This window comes from Hirundo rustica, chromosome 14 (genome assembly GCF_015227805.2).
Source record: "Hirundo rustica isolate bHirRus1 chromosome 14, bHirRus1.pri.v3, whole genome shotgun sequence".
NCBI lineage: Eukaryota > Metazoa > Chordata > Aves > Passeriformes > Hirundinidae > Hirundo > Hirundo rustica.
The window spans coordinates 166,728-183,299 of NC_053463.1; the positions used below are offsets into that span (position 1 = coordinate 166,728).

General features: G+C 41.2%; 1 protein-coding gene across 6 annotated transcripts in view; it reads left to right on the forward strand.

Moving 5' to 3' along the window:
- JAKMIP2 (janus kinase and microtubule interacting protein 2) overlaps nt 1-16,572 on the forward strand; it is a 43,715-nt gene that overhangs the window by 16,251 nt on the left and 10,892 nt on the right. For all 6 annotated transcript variants that reach the window (XR_005703121.1, XM_040078037.1, XM_040078039.1 and 3 more), the window contains 16 exons: nt 305-514; nt 1,395-1,493; nt 2,149-2,295; nt 4,000-4,140; nt 5,552-5,608; nt 7,422-7,541; nt 8,989-9,117; nt 10,095-10,178; nt 10,482-10,544; nt 10,713-10,811; nt 12,181-12,279; nt 12,602-12,655; nt 13,401-13,466; nt 14,274-14,342; nt 15,359-15,436; nt 16,054-16,257. Coding sequence is in view for 5 of the 6 variants with exons in the window: in XM_040078037.1 (XP_039933971.1) it covers nt 305-514; nt 1,395-1,493; nt 2,149-2,295; nt 4,000-4,140; nt 5,552-5,608; nt 7,422-7,541; nt 8,989-9,117; nt 10,095-10,178; nt 10,482-10,544; nt 10,713-10,811; nt 12,181-12,279; nt 12,602-12,655; nt 13,401-13,466; nt 14,274-14,342; nt 15,359-15,436; nt 16,054-16,257 (1,719 nt within the window). In the remaining variant the exon portion in view is untranslated. The remainder of the gene's footprint in view (nt 1-304; nt 515-1,394; nt 1,494-2,148; nt 2,296-3,999; nt 4,141-5,551; nt 5,609-7,421; nt 7,542-8,988; nt 9,118-10,094; nt 10,179-10,481; nt 10,545-10,712; nt 10,812-12,180; nt 12,280-12,601; nt 12,656-13,400; nt 13,467-14,273; nt 14,343-15,358; nt 15,437-16,053; nt 16,258-16,572) is intronic.

Below are 16,572 nucleotides of genomic sequence, written 5' to 3' on the forward strand. Positions count from 1 at the left end.
TTGGAATTCAAGAATTGACAACTAAATAAAATAAATGGGAATTTAAACTGTCAACCCCTCCCCCGCCCCCAGTCACAGTCTGCATCCTAAAGGTGTATTCTTGTGTTGCCAAAATGCTCAATGAATGTGCTCCTGTCCCAAATTAATGGGTATGGTTCAGACTGTGTTGTTTTACAGGCCTGGTGCAGTATGGTAGAGAAGTTTTGAGGACTGATCACTGCTCTAAAGTAAATCACACAATACAAATTGGAGAAATGCTGTTGCCTTCACACAGTAATATTGTTCTGGTGTTTCTTTCATTCAGATGGACGAGATCAAGGCTAAAGACAGGATCATATTTTCATTGGAGAAGGAACTGGAGACACAAACAGGCTATGTGCAGAAGCTGCAGCTGCAAAAGGAAGCTCTGGATGAACAGCTCTTTTTGGTGAAGGAGGCAGAGTGTAACATGAGCAGTCCCAAAAGAGAGATCCCAGGAAGAGCTGGAGATGGTTCGGAGCACTGCAGCAGCCCTGTACGCAGATTTTACCGGTCTTGCGAAGCAGTAGCATGGATGTGTGTTTTTTGCTGACATACCTTCTCAGGCCCTGGGAAAACATTCCCACTCATTCACTACAGACAAGTTAATGTCCATAGAGCCTTCAGAGGGCATATTAGTTGGACAAAGCTTTGTACTGCTGGTTTTCACCAGTCATTCTATTTTCACCACTCATCTTAAATAATCAGTGCCCCTTTCGAAGAATCATCGATGAACCTAACTACCTGGATAACGTGCATCCTCAAAACCAGATAGAATTAGGTGGATGAGCAGGGAGGGGCAAGGGGCATAGAGAATCTCTGAGACTGTTAGCAGATCCTCCTCTTTGTCTGTCTTCCCACAGACAGCCCTTGGGTGTCATTCACACAGCGTGCAAGTGAGCCATTGTGTGGCTAAATGGAAGATGTTTACACAACCAGTGCTTACATAAAAGGATATTTACATATATAAAAATGAGTAATAAGAAAGTAAATGTAATCGATACAGAAAGGGTTGTCCTGACTTTGTCACCTGAGGTAGTGGCTCAGCAAATAGAAGCAATCTATAGGAAAAGGCAATAAAATTTAGAATCTTTCAGCTTTTTCATCTCTGTCATAAAAAAATATAATCTGTTTGGTTGTTTTCTCTTAAGTTTTTAAATGGCTTAAAATTTTCAATTAAAGTATCCCCCAAATCAGATACTTCCTCCTAAATATATATATTTGCCAACATATTTAGTGCTGTAAAAGTCCCTAAAGATAATTTGTTGATGATGACATCTGAAGTTGACTCGAGTGGTCTTTTTTTAAGGATTCTTTTCCAAAGCATGTATTTTGAGGAGAATCAATAACTGTGTGACATTGTTGCTCATGCACAGGACTTGCGCAGAAACCAGAAGAGGATAGCAGAGCTGAATGCCACGATACGAAAGCTGGAAGACCGGAACACGTTGCTTGTTGATGAACGAAATGAGCTGGTATGTGAGCTTTTGCACTGGCACGCAGAGGGGCTGAGAGCCATGGGGAAAGGCAGAGAGGGGGAGGATCCAAGGATAAAGTTGATGATGAATATGCCTTGTCCATCCATCACGCCCATCAGTCAGGAGGCTGAGGAGGACTTTTTATCCTAGAATTAAACAATAATTTAATTGAAGTTATGTGAGTACAAAATCACAGCAGAGGTCAAGGCAGTAAGGCTTGTAGGATTCCATGTGAACGCTTCTGTTCAGTCTTTTTGAGCACACAGCATGTGCTTGGTGACTTACCTTGTGCATGGTGAGACTTACCTTGTAAATTAAATAATGTCTGTAAGGTCTGTAGTCCAGTATTTGACCAGGTTATTTGGCAACTGTGAATTGATCTCTTTATCTGATTTTCTACTCTGTGGTGATACCTGTGTGTTGAATCAAGACCCTGGCTATTTAACCTGTTTATATTCCTAACTTCTCTGCTTAAGGATGAGGGTGATAAATTCAACTCTTGACAGTTTTTTTTTTTTTATTCCTGAGCTAGAAATCTTAATGCACTCCTTTCATATCAGTTTAGCCAGCCTCAGTGTTCTTTGTGTCATAATCACAACATAGACATCAAGATTGCAAATTACAAGTATATTAATTGCTGTTATCAATCCAGTTGAAGCGTGTCCGAGAAGCTGAGAAACAATGTAAACCTCTTCTGGAAAAGAATAAGTGCCTCACGAAGAGAAATGATGAACTTATGCAGTCTTTGCAGCGCATGGAAGATAAACTCAAAGCAGTCACTAAAGAAAATATAGAAATGGTTGGTACTGAAGAGCAAAATGAGGATTACTGGATGATCTATGTGTGGGTGGCCACATCTGCATAGTGCATGATGTATATAAATAGAGAATATGCATTGTATATAATGTGAAATACTATTGCTAAGATACAGCCATGGTTTGATTTACATACCATAACATTGTGTATTATGCATACATGGGCAATATATTTACATGAATGCATAGTCAAAGTCTTTATTCTCAAAGTTAGAATATTGAGTTTCAATTGTTTCAAAAAAAAAGAAAGAGGGGAAAAAGTTATATCATTCATTGAGGTATGTCCTGCTGTGCTATTTTTTCATCTGGAGTTCAAAAAGGAAGCTGTTAAGAGTAATGTTTTCAGCCAGAATGATGTTCTTGCATCATGTACGCGCTCTTTTTAGAGCTGATAACTTCTGGTATGGTACTAAGCACATAGAATCCTTCCATAAAACATATGCATGGTAGGTGGGTATGGGAAAGAGAGAATGTTTAAATTTGGTTGGGGCTATACATTTCCCTTGTCAGGGCCATATGAAGTGGGGTCAAAGCAGTTAGGTCTGCATATCCTTCAGATGGGGTTGCCTTGGTTATCAATCTGCTTCCGGGCCCTGTGTTCCTACACATGCACTGATGTTTTGGCATTAATGAAAAAGGAGGTGGATGTTCTGGGTTGCCAGATGTAAGCTGGCAGACTGAGACAACTTCCGTTGCTAAGGATGTTCATGGACCTTGCCCTGACTTGTAATAGCCACTGCTCTGAGCAGGTTAAGTGCCCTGCAATGGGAGCAGCTTTCCTGCTGATAAGGCGGAGATGATCAGATTAACTTTCTTGTCCCACAGAAAAAAGATTTTAATGTTACACGGTTATTCCTCTTAAAGACTCTGCAATTTACCTATGCCTAGAAGACAGATAAACTTATTGCAGGTGTCATGGGTCAGAATTATTCTTCCATAGCTGTGGTAGTGCCTATCACAGTCCCTTGGGGTCTCCCACAGCAAAGAGAAAGGACTTGGGAATCTGCATGCATTAGGCATCAGTGGGCAGCATCACTGGTGCATATCTGTGGACACAGTGTATATATGCTAAGTTAGTTCCCTGACATCTGCTCTTCACACTATGGATGCCCAAATCATGAAAGTTAATCAGCTGTGGGTGGCTAGAGTAATTCTCACAGGTTTTAGCCATCTCCTTTCCCCCAATGCTCAGCAGCAGGCAGGATATTGACCAGTGGTTAAAATAGATCTGTTACCACAGTTTTTTGCCTTTCCTCCTGGTGTAACTGGATGCATGTCTTTCACACGAGTAAAGCATGTCCATTGCCTCACTGTGTCTCATCCTACATTGAGTAAGGAGATGGGGTCATGACAGTAGATACTATTTGTCTACCCGCTAGACAGATTCAACTCTATTTGCCACATGTGGGGACATCTTGATGCATGGGCAAGGAAAAGCTGTGGTGTAGGACCTTTAAGGGCTGTCGAGGCTGTATTGCTGCATGATAACTAAATAGATAAAGCTTTGTTGTTCTGGTTGAAGAACTCAGCCTTGCTGTCCTGCTTTATTGTTAAGAAGCACTGATAGGCATTAATAAAAAAATGGTGTAGCTGAAGCATATTTAAAGGTCTGTATAGCTTAAGTGAAAGGTGGTCTTTTAATTGTTGAATTCTTATTTTATCTCTTTTATCTTTTATTCTTACCACAGAGAGAAAAAATAACGTCACATCCTCCTCTAAAGAAATTAAGATCTCTCAATGACCTGGATCAGGCTAATGAGGAACAAGAAACTGAATTTTTAAAGCTTCAGGTCATAGAACAGCAGAACATAATTGATGAATTAACAAGGGTATGTCCAGAGCACAAGGAAATTAGGAGTGATTGCTATGTCAAGTTTACCACTGATAGTATTTCTTCTTGTAACTAGTGGTCTGAGAATTAATACCTTACCTGCTTTTAACATCTGCAGATGTTTAGCTGTAGGCGTGCATGTGTGCAGTCTCCTGAATTTGTTGTGGAGCATCAGCCCCTACAACTCAAAGCATAACACTGTGAATTGAGCTCCAGAAAGGAATGTAGACTAAGAACTGTGGAGCTTGGGAAGGTGCCTACATGTTCACAAGACAGGGCTGTGCTGAGGTGTTTTACTATTATAACTGTCATGCTTTAAAAGTTTCCTTAACAAGAGGCTGGCCCACAGTGCCGTGTCATGTAGGAGAAGGGAATACAGGTGACCTTGCCACTGATAAGTAACAGCTGTGTTACCCAATTCATCCTCGCACCTGATGAGTCACAGCTATATCCAAGCTATATCCAAAGATAAGTGTGATAAAAGGGAGTGGGTCAGCTGGTGAGGAGAGGATTATTGTGGAGGATCATGAAGAAGAAGGATCCTGGGGAGAAGGAATGACTGCTCTGAGGTCAGTCTGGCTCTGCAGTTAGGGCCTGTTGTTGGAACTTGCAGTCACAGTCTAGCTGGGTAAAAGCTGCAGTCAGAGTCTGCACACTGATCCCTGCAGTTAGAGTTTAGCAAGAAATAACCAGCAGTCAGAGTCTGCAAAGGAAACCTGGAGCAGGAGCTTGCTGCAGCCAGAATCAGTGAATGGTTGGAGTCAGGATGGCTGAGCTGTAAAGAAGAATAAACTGGGACCCTTTTCATGCTGTGGTAAACAATAAGTCTGTGCCTTGGCTCATTTCTATGCTCTAACAAGAGGGCTGCTGCAACAGTGTCATGTGCTGGAAAAGCATGTACAGCTAGACAGTGGGTTTCTGGTTCTTCTGTCCTTTAATGCTGATAATTCCTTTGTCAGCAGACTTTGTATTATGATACTGAGGAGAAGAAGAAGGATTCCAAAACAGGCTGTTGTCTCTTCTGAGACATCATTGCTAGGAATAGTGAGATCAAAACTCCCATCACTTAATGACTTTGAGACAGAGGCAGCATCTCCTCATCAGGGAAGGCAGACAGCCCCTTGTACAATGCCCAAACTGATGTGCCAGGCCTCCCAGTGATTTTAGAGGGTAATCCATCAGCTCCCATTGTTTGACAGCTGCTCAAGGCAAATGCACAAGGGCTTTTTTTCAGGTGGTTTTCAGCTGACATACATACAGATTTGGATATGAATTCTCCCTTCTACCTGGGTTCCTGTTTGAACATATGGATGGTGTCACTGGAAATTCAGTTATTTGTTTCCTCTGTATATTTGGCCATCTAACAGCTGCAAAGAAGAGAAGAGAGAGTAACTTTTTAATCTTTCCAGGACAGGGAGAAACTCATTCGTCGGAGAAAGCATAAAAGGAGCTCAAAACCAATCAAGGTAAGATGAAAAATTGTTTCTCATTTACAATGTTCAAGTAGCCTGTATAGGAAAACACACTTTAGCAATCTGATTAAAGAGAGCTTTGTGGATTATAACAACCTGGTTTAGTGATCAGGTTTATAAATTCCTTACTTTGGGATAGCTTTTTAAATTCACTTAGAATTCTGTTAAGGGTGTGCAGCTATTTTATTTTTAGCAAAATGGGGGTCCTGTCCCATCCGTCCTCCTTCCCCTGCCCTCCCCTCCAGTAGTAATAATTGTCCTTCCATTTGGTTTCTCTGAGTATTGGTCTCAGGATCTGTTATGCTGAGAGGTATTTACCTTATCAGAGACCTTCACATTTTTTTCTGTGATCTATTTTTCATAGCACATATGGGCTAAAGCTGAATCCTTGTGCATCTCTGTTCTTCAGGTGGAAATTTCTGCCTGAGATACTGTGTCATTCTCTCCTGCTCAGTTCCACATGCCTTTGACTAATCTTTGTATCACCCTGAATGGAGTTAAGTCCAAAGCTGGTATAATTTACAACAATTTTAGAGCTGAGTAGTCAGGAATGGTTTGCATAGCTCCTTTACCAGCTAGATGTGAAGCATGACTTTGCAACATTTAAGTCCCACCTCCAAAAAGTGGAAATACTGGTTGCTTGGTTGCACTCAGTCCTCCAAGGTCATCCCTTAGTGCATCAGCCATGTTCTGTGAAAGTAACCCAGCACTGTCTACACACTGGGAATTTCAGACCAGTACATCCTAGTTGTGTCATCACATTGTTTTTATTTGGGTTGTGAATTGGTGTACAGCAGACACAACAAGGACCGAATGGTATTTTCATCAGTAAATTTTATTTCTAAACCAGAGAATATGGCAATTGTCTTCACTTGACAACACAATGAGCAAAAATTATGATACATGCAAAAGCTAATTGACACCTTTAGTGCATGTTTTTTGTGTGATTCAGACTCCAGGTTTAGAAGGTTTTAGCCTGTCAGCAAAGTGAGAGATATTGCTAAGAAGAAGTGCACATCTTAATTGCTTGTCGATCAGCTTGTCTTCAGAATTATCCATAAGCCAAGTATTTGAATGCTCAAATCTGTATCCTGAAAGGCCTGCAGGGTCAAGCATCTGTGTCTTCACAGGACACGTCTCAGAGTTTTAATTTGATTTTATTCAGCTATGAGATTGGCAATAGTGAAGTGTCAGTCATACAACCAAACTGTGGAGCATGAGCAGTTGTTCATAACATGCACCAGTTACTGCAGTCCTGGAAAGATGCAATAAAAGTTCCTTCATGTTAGTTTTGTATTAGCATCACTTCCACTCCCATGGTCCAACAGCAATGTCAGCAAGAGAAGCACCTAGACATTGAAAGTATCAGCAGTGTCTGAGAGAAGAAGGAGGGCTGCCTATTCTACATGTGTTTCCAGCTCCTTATGGTGTTACCTTTGCACACTAATCTGCATGTTGACAGATGTCTTCTGAAAAGCTTTGTGGTTAACAAACAATTCTCCTGCCTTCCTGCAAGGGCAGAGACTTTTCCTCTGGCATATTGCTGCTCACATTATGTTTTACAATTAGACTGCAATAGGCCTTCAGAAAAAATTATTCAACAAACTTATTCTCCGCCAGCACAAGACATGATCTTCAGTGGATTTCCTTTGAGTTTGTTTGAAGATGGTAATTGCAGGGGTAGTCCAATGTTAATTTTTCACACCTCATCTTTTAAGTAACCAGCAGCTCCCCCCCTCTGCCCCTCTCCAGAACACATGCTACGAGTTTACATGAAGGTTCAGAAATCATGTTTTTCCTTCTATAGAGACATGTGGTGGATACAGTTTTTGGATATGATGATGATTCTATGGACTCTGAAACATCCTCTGTGGCCTCATATAGAACAGACAGGACACCAGCAACCCCAGATGATGATCTGGATGAGGTGAGAACTGACTCTTTCCACAGACAAGTTACAGGTTTTCAAGAGAAGATGACTTTTGAAGCAAGTGGTCGGACTCTCAAGAACAAGCAGGTTTTTATAGTGCATACTGAGTTATAAGTACTTAAGTTTAACCTTAATTTTGGTTACTCGTATACTGAAATCCTGAGACTTTATTCCGCAATCTAGTCCATAGAATCTATAGCTATGACTGTCCTGCAATTTGAGGTGATTTGTTTTCCTCTCCCCTTTCAAGGAAACTAGCCTATCACATTTCTTTTAGCTTAAAGACGTATTAAAGGGTTATGGTGAATGAGATGATATCAAACTGGTGACCTGTCACTAGTGGGGTTTTGCAGGGCTCTGTCTTAGGCCCCGTGCTCTTCAATTTCATCATGAATTACTTGGACTTGGGACTGGAAGGGATACTGAGCGAGTTCTCAGACTATACCAAATAGGGAGGAGCTGCTTGACTCCTTCAAAGGCAGGGGGACCCTGCAGAGAGACCTTGACAAATCAGAGGGCTGGGCCATCACCAACCAGATGAAGTTCAACAAGGAAAAGTGCCAGATGCCACAACCCTGGCTCTACAGATGGACTGGGGAATGAGATGCTGGAAAGTAGTGCCTGGAAAGGGACCCAGGGGTTGACAGAAAGTTGGAGATGAGTCAGCAGTGCCCTGGCAGCCAGGGAGCCATCCATGTCCTGGGGGGGTGTCGGGCCCAGCATTGGCAGCCAGTCAAGGGAGGGGATTGTCCTGCTCTTCGGTGGCCTCACCTTGAATGTTGTGTGCAGTTTTGGGTGCCACAATATAAGAAAAATGTTAAATTGTTATAGTGTCCAAAGGAGAGCAACAATGATAGTGAAGGAGTTTGAGGGGAAGCTGAATGAGGAGCAGCTGGGGTCACTTGATCTATTCAGCCTGGAGAAGAGAGTGAGGGGAGACCTCATTGTAGTCTACAACTTCCTCATGAGGGGTAGAGGAGGGCCAGACACTGATCTCTATGGTGACCGGTGACAGGGCCTAAGGAAAGTGCCCGAAGTTGTATCAGGTGAGGTTTAGGTTGGATATTAGAAAAAGGTTCTTTACCCAAAGGATGGCTGGGCACTGAAATAGTCTCCCCAGAGAGTGGTCACAGCACCAAGCTTGACAGAGTTCAAGAAGTGTTTGGACAACACTCAGTGACTCTTGGGGATGGCGCTTTGCAGGGCCGGGAGTTGGACTCAATGTTCCTTGTAGGTCCCTTCCAATTCAGCTGATACTGTGATATAAATGCTGTATAATCTCCCCATTTTTTAATTGCAGATCACAGCAAACACACTGATCCAAAAAGCTATTTGAGTTAAGACCTGTAAACCAACTACAGTGCTTAATAAGTCACATTTGCATTCTTTGCTTTGACAGTGCTTTTCTCTCAATGGCTTATACATGTCCCTTCTTATTCTTCAGGGTTTAGCAGCAGAAGAGTCAGAGCTGCGGTTTCGACAGCTGACAAAGGAGTACCAGGCCCTGCAGAGAGCATATGCACTGCTGCAGGAACAGACAGGAGGGGTCATAGATGCTGAAAGAGAAGCCAGGGTCAGTATTTGTTTGGGAGTAACAGTGTTTCATTGCTGTTAGGACAAGAAACCCCTCAAATGGACATGCAATGGAATGGAGCTACATATAGCATCCATAGCACTGAGAAATGTCTGTTCACTTTTTCTACTGAGTACATTTTTAAAGAGAGTGACTGTTAAGAATGGACACAGTCATTCAGTTTACAGGAAGCTGTCCTCCACCTGAACCTGCAGTCAGGCAGGCATGCCAAAGCAGACAACTCTGCGGCCTGACACAGAATCACAAGGGTTTTCTCATCGTTTGCTTAGATGTGATGGGGTTGGATTTTAAAGGCAAATGAAGGCCTGTGGGTTTCCGCAAAGGCACACATTGCACCAACTTCAGGAACATCTGAATGTTTCTAACAAAGAAATGCAAATTTTAATGTGATGCAGGCTACAGTAAACCTTCCAAGGCTAAAAATGTTGTCCCACTAATAAAATTATAGAATCATTCAGGCTGGAAGGCACCTCAGGCAGTCTCCAGCCCAAATTCCTGCATAAAGCAGTCAGCTGTGAGATCATATCAGTTTGTTTAGTACTTAGTTGAGTCAGCTCTTCAAAACCTCCCTGGCAGTTAAAATTGCCTCTTCCCACTACCTATTGCCATTCTGATCTACTAAACACATTTTTGTAATTTAGTGATTGCCCCTTATTAGGGTCTTTGAGCAGAGCACCCCAAATACCTGAGCCTGTGTTTTGCTGCTCTGATGCAATCCATGGTGGAACAGGCTTGGGTGAGGCGTTGGGGCTGATCCGCTGCTCTGTTCCCTTGTGTTAGTCTGTGTGCTAGTCTAAGGGGTGGCACAAAACATCACTGAGTCAGAATCTTTCTAATGGTTGCTCACTCTGTGGAATTGACAGCATGAACCCAGGCTCTGCTGGTTTTGGTTTCCTTTTAATACCAGTTACATTGCTGGTTTTGTTACTCTTTAATGTGATGGCTGACTTCAACAGGCTCAGGAGCAACTTCAAGCTGAAGTCCAGAGGTATAAAGCCAAAATAGAAGATCTGGAGAAAACTTTGGCTCAGAAAGGGCAAGTAAGTAATTCTTGCATGTTTTTTTCCCCTATTTTCTATCTTACCTACTCTGCTTACAAAATACCTTGCACTATTTCAGTAGAAACTTCCATGAGTAGTAATGTTGCCAGTCAGTAAAACGGTAGATCTGGCAAGTTCAGAAACCTTGCTACATCTTGGCAAACATAAAATGTTGTTGTTCTGTAAGAGACAGCTTGTTCCTGTAGGATGTTAAAGCCTGAATATCGTGGTGCCAATTTTCAATAAATGTTCCCAGCCTCATGGAATTTGATTATTCTGTAATACTACTGCTTCATCCAATAGGACTCACACTGGGTGGAAGACAAGCAGCTTTTCATTAAGAGGAACCAAGAGCTTTTAGACAAGGTATGTTCCAAAGTTTTGCATGTTCACTCTGAATGGTTTTCTGGATCCTGTGAGACATCTTAAGGGTTTAGATTTTGCATAGCCTATGCTACCTCAGCTACTACTCAACAAATACTTCATGGTACTTGTAACAGTCACAGAGGTCATGTTTTAACATATTTCTATTAGATAGAGAAAACGGAAGCAGAAAACAACCGTCTGCAACAGGAGCTGCAGGATGCGCGAGACCAGAATGAGCTGCTGGAGTTCCGCAACCTTGAGCTGGAGGTGATGGATGTGCTTCTTGCAGTAGAGCTGGTAGAAAATTAAATGACTGCACTTGCACTGGACACCAGCTTTAATCAAGGGTTTACGCAAGTGTTGTAGCAATAAAACAGTAACAAATCAGGCTCAGCATTTTAAATTGTGAGCTGAAGTATGTCAGCTCTGATACCCTGGCTAATAATAGTAAATAGTGAGCACCATACCCAGCTGGTTCACTTCACCCTGAGCCAGGCACCCAGTGTGCCACAGGTAAGCTTAGCTGATTAACATGAGCATGCCTCTTAGTTGCCACGTCTGTGGGCATGATTTTTCTAATACTTGGAGAAGCCTGTCTGCTGATGTGCAAGTGCTGTTCCTTTTGTGGGCACTGGACACATTCCCTGTTGAGCAGCTCTCCCATGATCTGTAGTGGGTACAGTCTCTCAGATGACACTGGATGTTGATGCAGGAGCTTCTGAAGCCTCTGCAGGACCTCAATCTCCCTCTTTCCGAGAGTGCTCCAGTTACAGGCTCTTCTTTGGAGTGCCAGCCAACCCAAACTTCAACTGCTCTCTTCCCCAGTATAAGCTAGTTTATTTTTAGTTGTGCTTTTCCGTTGCTGACCAAGTTCAAATACATTTGCCAAACAGAGCCTTTCCTGGGCTTCATAAATTAATGCTGTGTCAGACTTGCCCCTTACTCATGGAACTGTCCCACAGTTTTACCTGACAGCTGTGTTTCCATATGGCAGGGAGCTGAACTGATCAAGTGGGGTACATAACCCAAAAATGTGTATGAAAGTGAAGTTTAATCTTCAATTCTGTGCTTGTAATACCTGAAAGGAACCAGAAATGGCATATTCAATTTTTTTTTCTTCTGGTCCTTTAAAACTGGACAAATATTTGTAAATTTTAAGTAATAAAAGTGTATAAATAGGTAAGGTGATCAGTTTTTTTGAACATGTTGTTTTCCACAGATGTTAGAATGTACAGCATACCGGGATGAGGAAAATGTTTAATCTGAGTCTCCCAATAGTCTAAAGTCAAACACCTGTTTCTAAAGGGAGTATTTATAACAATGTGTAGTTGTTCAACACTTTATAAAGCAAATCACTTGCCTCTTACCTAGGTGACAGCCTTTCCACAGCCAGTTTGCAAATTGACATAATTTATAATTGACATAAGTAATCTCCTGTTAAACGGTTACCTTGGGTTTATGAGTCTGTCCTACTTAGCTCACTTTTTCAGATCAGGTCTAGATGTTTCTTTCCTTGGTTTGTAAAATGAACTAGGGTTTGCAAGTCAAGCATTATATAAACAGCAGGAATGGCATTGTCTGTGTGCATCTCTTTCATTCTAATAGATTCTCCAGCATATTTTCATTTTATTTGCAGGAAAGAGAGAGACGGTCTCCACCATTTAATCTCCAGATTCACCCATTCTCAGATGGTGTGAGTGCTCTACAGATCTACTGCATGAAGGAAGGGGTTAAGGTAGGTCAGTTGTATAAAGCAGTGCTTTTCCCTCCAGGAGTGGTGGATGCTGCCCATATAATCCATTACAAATAACTCCACTACACATCAGGTATTTAAATTGAGTCTAATGCAAGAATGTGGTAACAGACACAGTCCAATTAGACTCCAAATTGTCACCATAATGATAAAATCTGGTTGAAAGGCAACTGAAATCAATGTGTGATGCATTTCCATAGGATAAAACAAAATGGATGACTTCCATGTGGTTCATAGGATAGATGGATATTGCAGCCTTGATAAAAGGTGCATGCCATGCCTTTACCTTGCTCTCTCTTTGCAGGATGTCAGCATCCCAGACCTTATAAAGCAGTTAGACATCCTAGGTGATAATGGGGTAAGTTGAAATGGGAGATACTGTCTCTTTACAAGCTGCATTTTGTACCGTGCGGTGAACGTTATGTATGACTGTTTTCTAAGATATTTATTAAATTATGTATCTGTTACATATGGTTTAGCAGACTGGGAAGCATGTCCAAAGACCACCAATATTTGGGACCGGGCCCAACTGCACCCCATTCACTCAGGAAAAACACATGAATGAATTTGGCAGTCTGAGTGAACCACTCTTCATCAAGACTAGGGTTCTTTTTAACAGTTTCATAAATAGGCAAGAATTATTAAATTCCCTGTGGCTAAGAGCGTGTAGCTGCCCATGTAAAAGAGATCCTGTATCTTTGGCCGACACTAGATACGTCTTAAAAAGTTTATAAGAAACAAAAACAAAGGATCATTATTGTTTGTTCACATGCTGATGTAGATCAGCGCTATTTTCACAAAAGCTTTAATGGAAATTCAGCTTTGTAAAACTAGCATGAAGACAAACAAATGGGTCTAATTTTAGTTTACATTTCTCTTAAGGTGTAATGGAATGAATGATACAATTAATCAATATCATATAGAAAGGCAAAAGTAGTGGTCTTCTTAATATATTAACAGACTCTGAATATTTCAATGGAAACCAAATACTCTGTACTACAGAGATCCTCTGAAAACGGTGAACCTGGTTTATAGGCTCGATTGTCTTTATTCATGCGGGAAACTGCTGCAAATTTCCCTCTTTCCCATCTTTCTCTTCACAGAATTTAAGGAATGAAGAACAAGTGGCCATAATTCAGGCTTCCACGGTATTGTCCTTGGCAGAAAAGGTGAATAGTATGCTTGTTTTTCTCATGTGTTATCTAAAGCCTCATCTAACGCATTTTCTGCCCTGTTATTGTCCTCAATGCTGTTAAACTTTCTAGTGTTGGGAGTGATTTCCCAAATAAAATAAACTGTCCCAGCACAGTCCCAAACATCTTGCTGAAGCAGCAAAAATATCAAACTGAATTGGTCCAAGCTGTGCAGTAGAAAAAATTACAAATACAAAAGTAATATGAAACAAAATTTGCAATTGAAATCTGAATGAGAAATCATCAGAAATTAAAGCTGTAATTAGATAAAGTTTGGGACTTACAGTCCTGAGATTTCTAAAGCTTCCAAAGGGATCTGTATGCCAAAATTTCGCTGAAAGTATGTATCTGCATTCCTTGTTTCAAAAATTAAGAACGTGGAGGTTGTCTAAGGCTGAAATATAGCACACAGTTTTTTCAATGACAGCTTCCAAGGACTCTGCTCAACAATGTCTCCTCTGCAAACAGAACTGCCGTAAAGCCAACTAAGCTATTTTTCAGATGCTGTAGGCTCATTGTGGGCCTTTATCCGTGGGGTGAAATGGGTTCCTTGTCCATCCAAGGGCGTGGTGACCCAGCAGTGGTAATCCTCTTGCTGCTTCCCTGCCAAGCGCTACCTGCAGATATCATGGCTGCCTCTGTCACAAGCAGCCTCAAGATGAGCCCAGCACTAGTAATAGGCTGCTAAAAAGAAGACTAGCAAGATGCTGTAGATATCCCACTTTTCCCTGCTTGTGTGCTAGAAAACACAGCAGGTTACAGGTCTCATTGTCTTCTCTCCAGTGGATCCAGCAGATTGAGGGAGCTGAAGCCGCTCTGCATCAGAAGATGATGGAACTGGAAAGTGATATGGTAAGAAAACTTACCGTATTACACATTTTAGGGACACTGATTGTGTCACACTTCCTTGATGTGCCAAAAAATAACTAGGAAAGTCTATTGGCAAATTAACTATGCAGCGTTTCTCTGATTATTTTTGAATCCATAAAACAGTTCCCGATCCAGTTGACATGGAATAGCTGAATAACAGTAACAGAAATAGTAAAAAATTTTAAAAATTCCCCTCTCTTTCTATGATGACTGTTTATTAATAATTACAGAGGGTTCGAAGGTTTCTCAATAATTTTCAGAGATGCATGCATTATTTGTTTCATTAGATTCACAGCCTAAACATCAGCTGCTGTATTGCATTTTATTCAGGACCAGCACGTGAGAAATGACTGGACTGAATACTAACACTGTTGGCTTTCATTACATACTAACTAAAGTTAGTACCTTAGCCTGTTCTTATTCTAGTTAATGGTAGTAGCCTACAAGATGAGCAAACATAACTACAAGAATTGGACAGCTGTAGTGGCTTGCATTTTCTTCCTGTGGTATGTCTGTACTTAAGTCTATTCAGCTTAAAGTGGACCAATAAGTTAAAGCACAGCAGCTGCACCCAAGGAATGTGAATGTCTAGTTAATTCCTGTTTTGTCTGTTTTGTTTAGTCCACTTTTACACCTCTTCCAAAATAAGAGAAGGCACAAAAAGAGTAATTCCTGATGCCAGAGGAATTATCTTTAGAAAAATCACACAGGACACCGTAAATTTCACTACTGAAATGCCAAGCAATACCACTGAAGCCACCAGAGAGGATGGATTTAGTTCCATGTAGATCAGATTTTTTTACCTACAAGAGCAATCTACAGCTATTTGCCCTCCCTCTTTTCTAGCTGAGTCAGATATTAATAACTCTGCTGAGCATCAGTTGAAAAGCAATCTCCTCGTCCTGCTGGATTAGATATCTGTAAATGATCTGATAAAACTTCCTAAAGTATTTGGAGTAACTGATTTGTTTTTCTGTCAAAATGATCCTTCATTGTAGGAGCAGTTTTGCAAAATAAAAGGTTATTTGGAGGAAGAACTAGACTACAGGAAGCAAGCTCTTGACCAAGCATACATGGTATGTACAAAGGAAATTCTGCAATGCATACTGGGCAACTCTGCAATAGAACACAGACTCTTGTTGAATCAGGAGGAGAGATTTTTGCTTTTTTGTTAGTATTGGTGTTTTTTAAATTTGTTCTTTCCTCATTCTTCTGATATACTAGCATGCAATCTCCACAACTTCAACACAATATCTTGCCTTTTAATGTCATAAAAAGGCACATCTGCTGAAGTCTGAAACTTGTCAGTTTAAGGCAGATATTGCTCATTACTGTCAGCTTGTCCAGCTGGAGTTCTTTAGAGCAATAGGTGGAAATTTTAGAATTGGTGAAATAATTTACCCTTCAGATTTGAAAATTCCATCCAACTCTCTTCTCTGTAACTCCATAAAAAAGAGTAAAAGTGAGGGATTTCAGTGAAAATTAATATTAAAATATTTTTAAAATAAAAGTTCCTATCCTTTTTTCAGAACATTGGAACCCTTTTCTCCGTTCAGTTTTTCACAGTTTTGTGCACTTGAGTACAGGGACTGCCTCTCATGCAGGGGCCTGAATCTGCCACCAATCCCCCAGTTCCCAATGTGGTTTAAACCATGTTTCATCTCTAATTGACTTTTGGTATTGCATCAACCAGAGGATCCAGGAGCTTGAAGCCACCTTGTACAATGCTTTGCAGCAAGAAACAGTGATAAAGTTTGGGGAACTACTCACTGAAAAACAGCAGGAAGAGCTGCGGACAGCAGTAGAAAAACTAAGACGTCAGATGCTGAGGAAGAGTAGAGAATATGATTGCCAGATTCTTCAGGAGAGGATGGAGCTGCTCCAGCAGGCTCATCAGGTAAGAAGGAAAAACACACGTGGTATCTATTCAGGCGTTCTGTGTAAGAGCACAATCTGAGGTCAGATCTAGGCAAGCTCCAGGCCGTGAGAGCCATGGCATCTAGCTTTTTGAGTTGTCACATACTTTGTCTTTTCTGTGCATGCAAGCACACATGATACTAGTTTGTGCAAGATTGTTTTGGCATATTTAGAGTTTTAAAATTCTGGCCTAAAGTTGTCATCCAGAATTCTGTCTGCATGGTTTTGGCTTTGTATTAAAAATGGTCATCCCTAGTGACTGGACTGGGCACAAGAGAAATGGAGTAAATGCTGC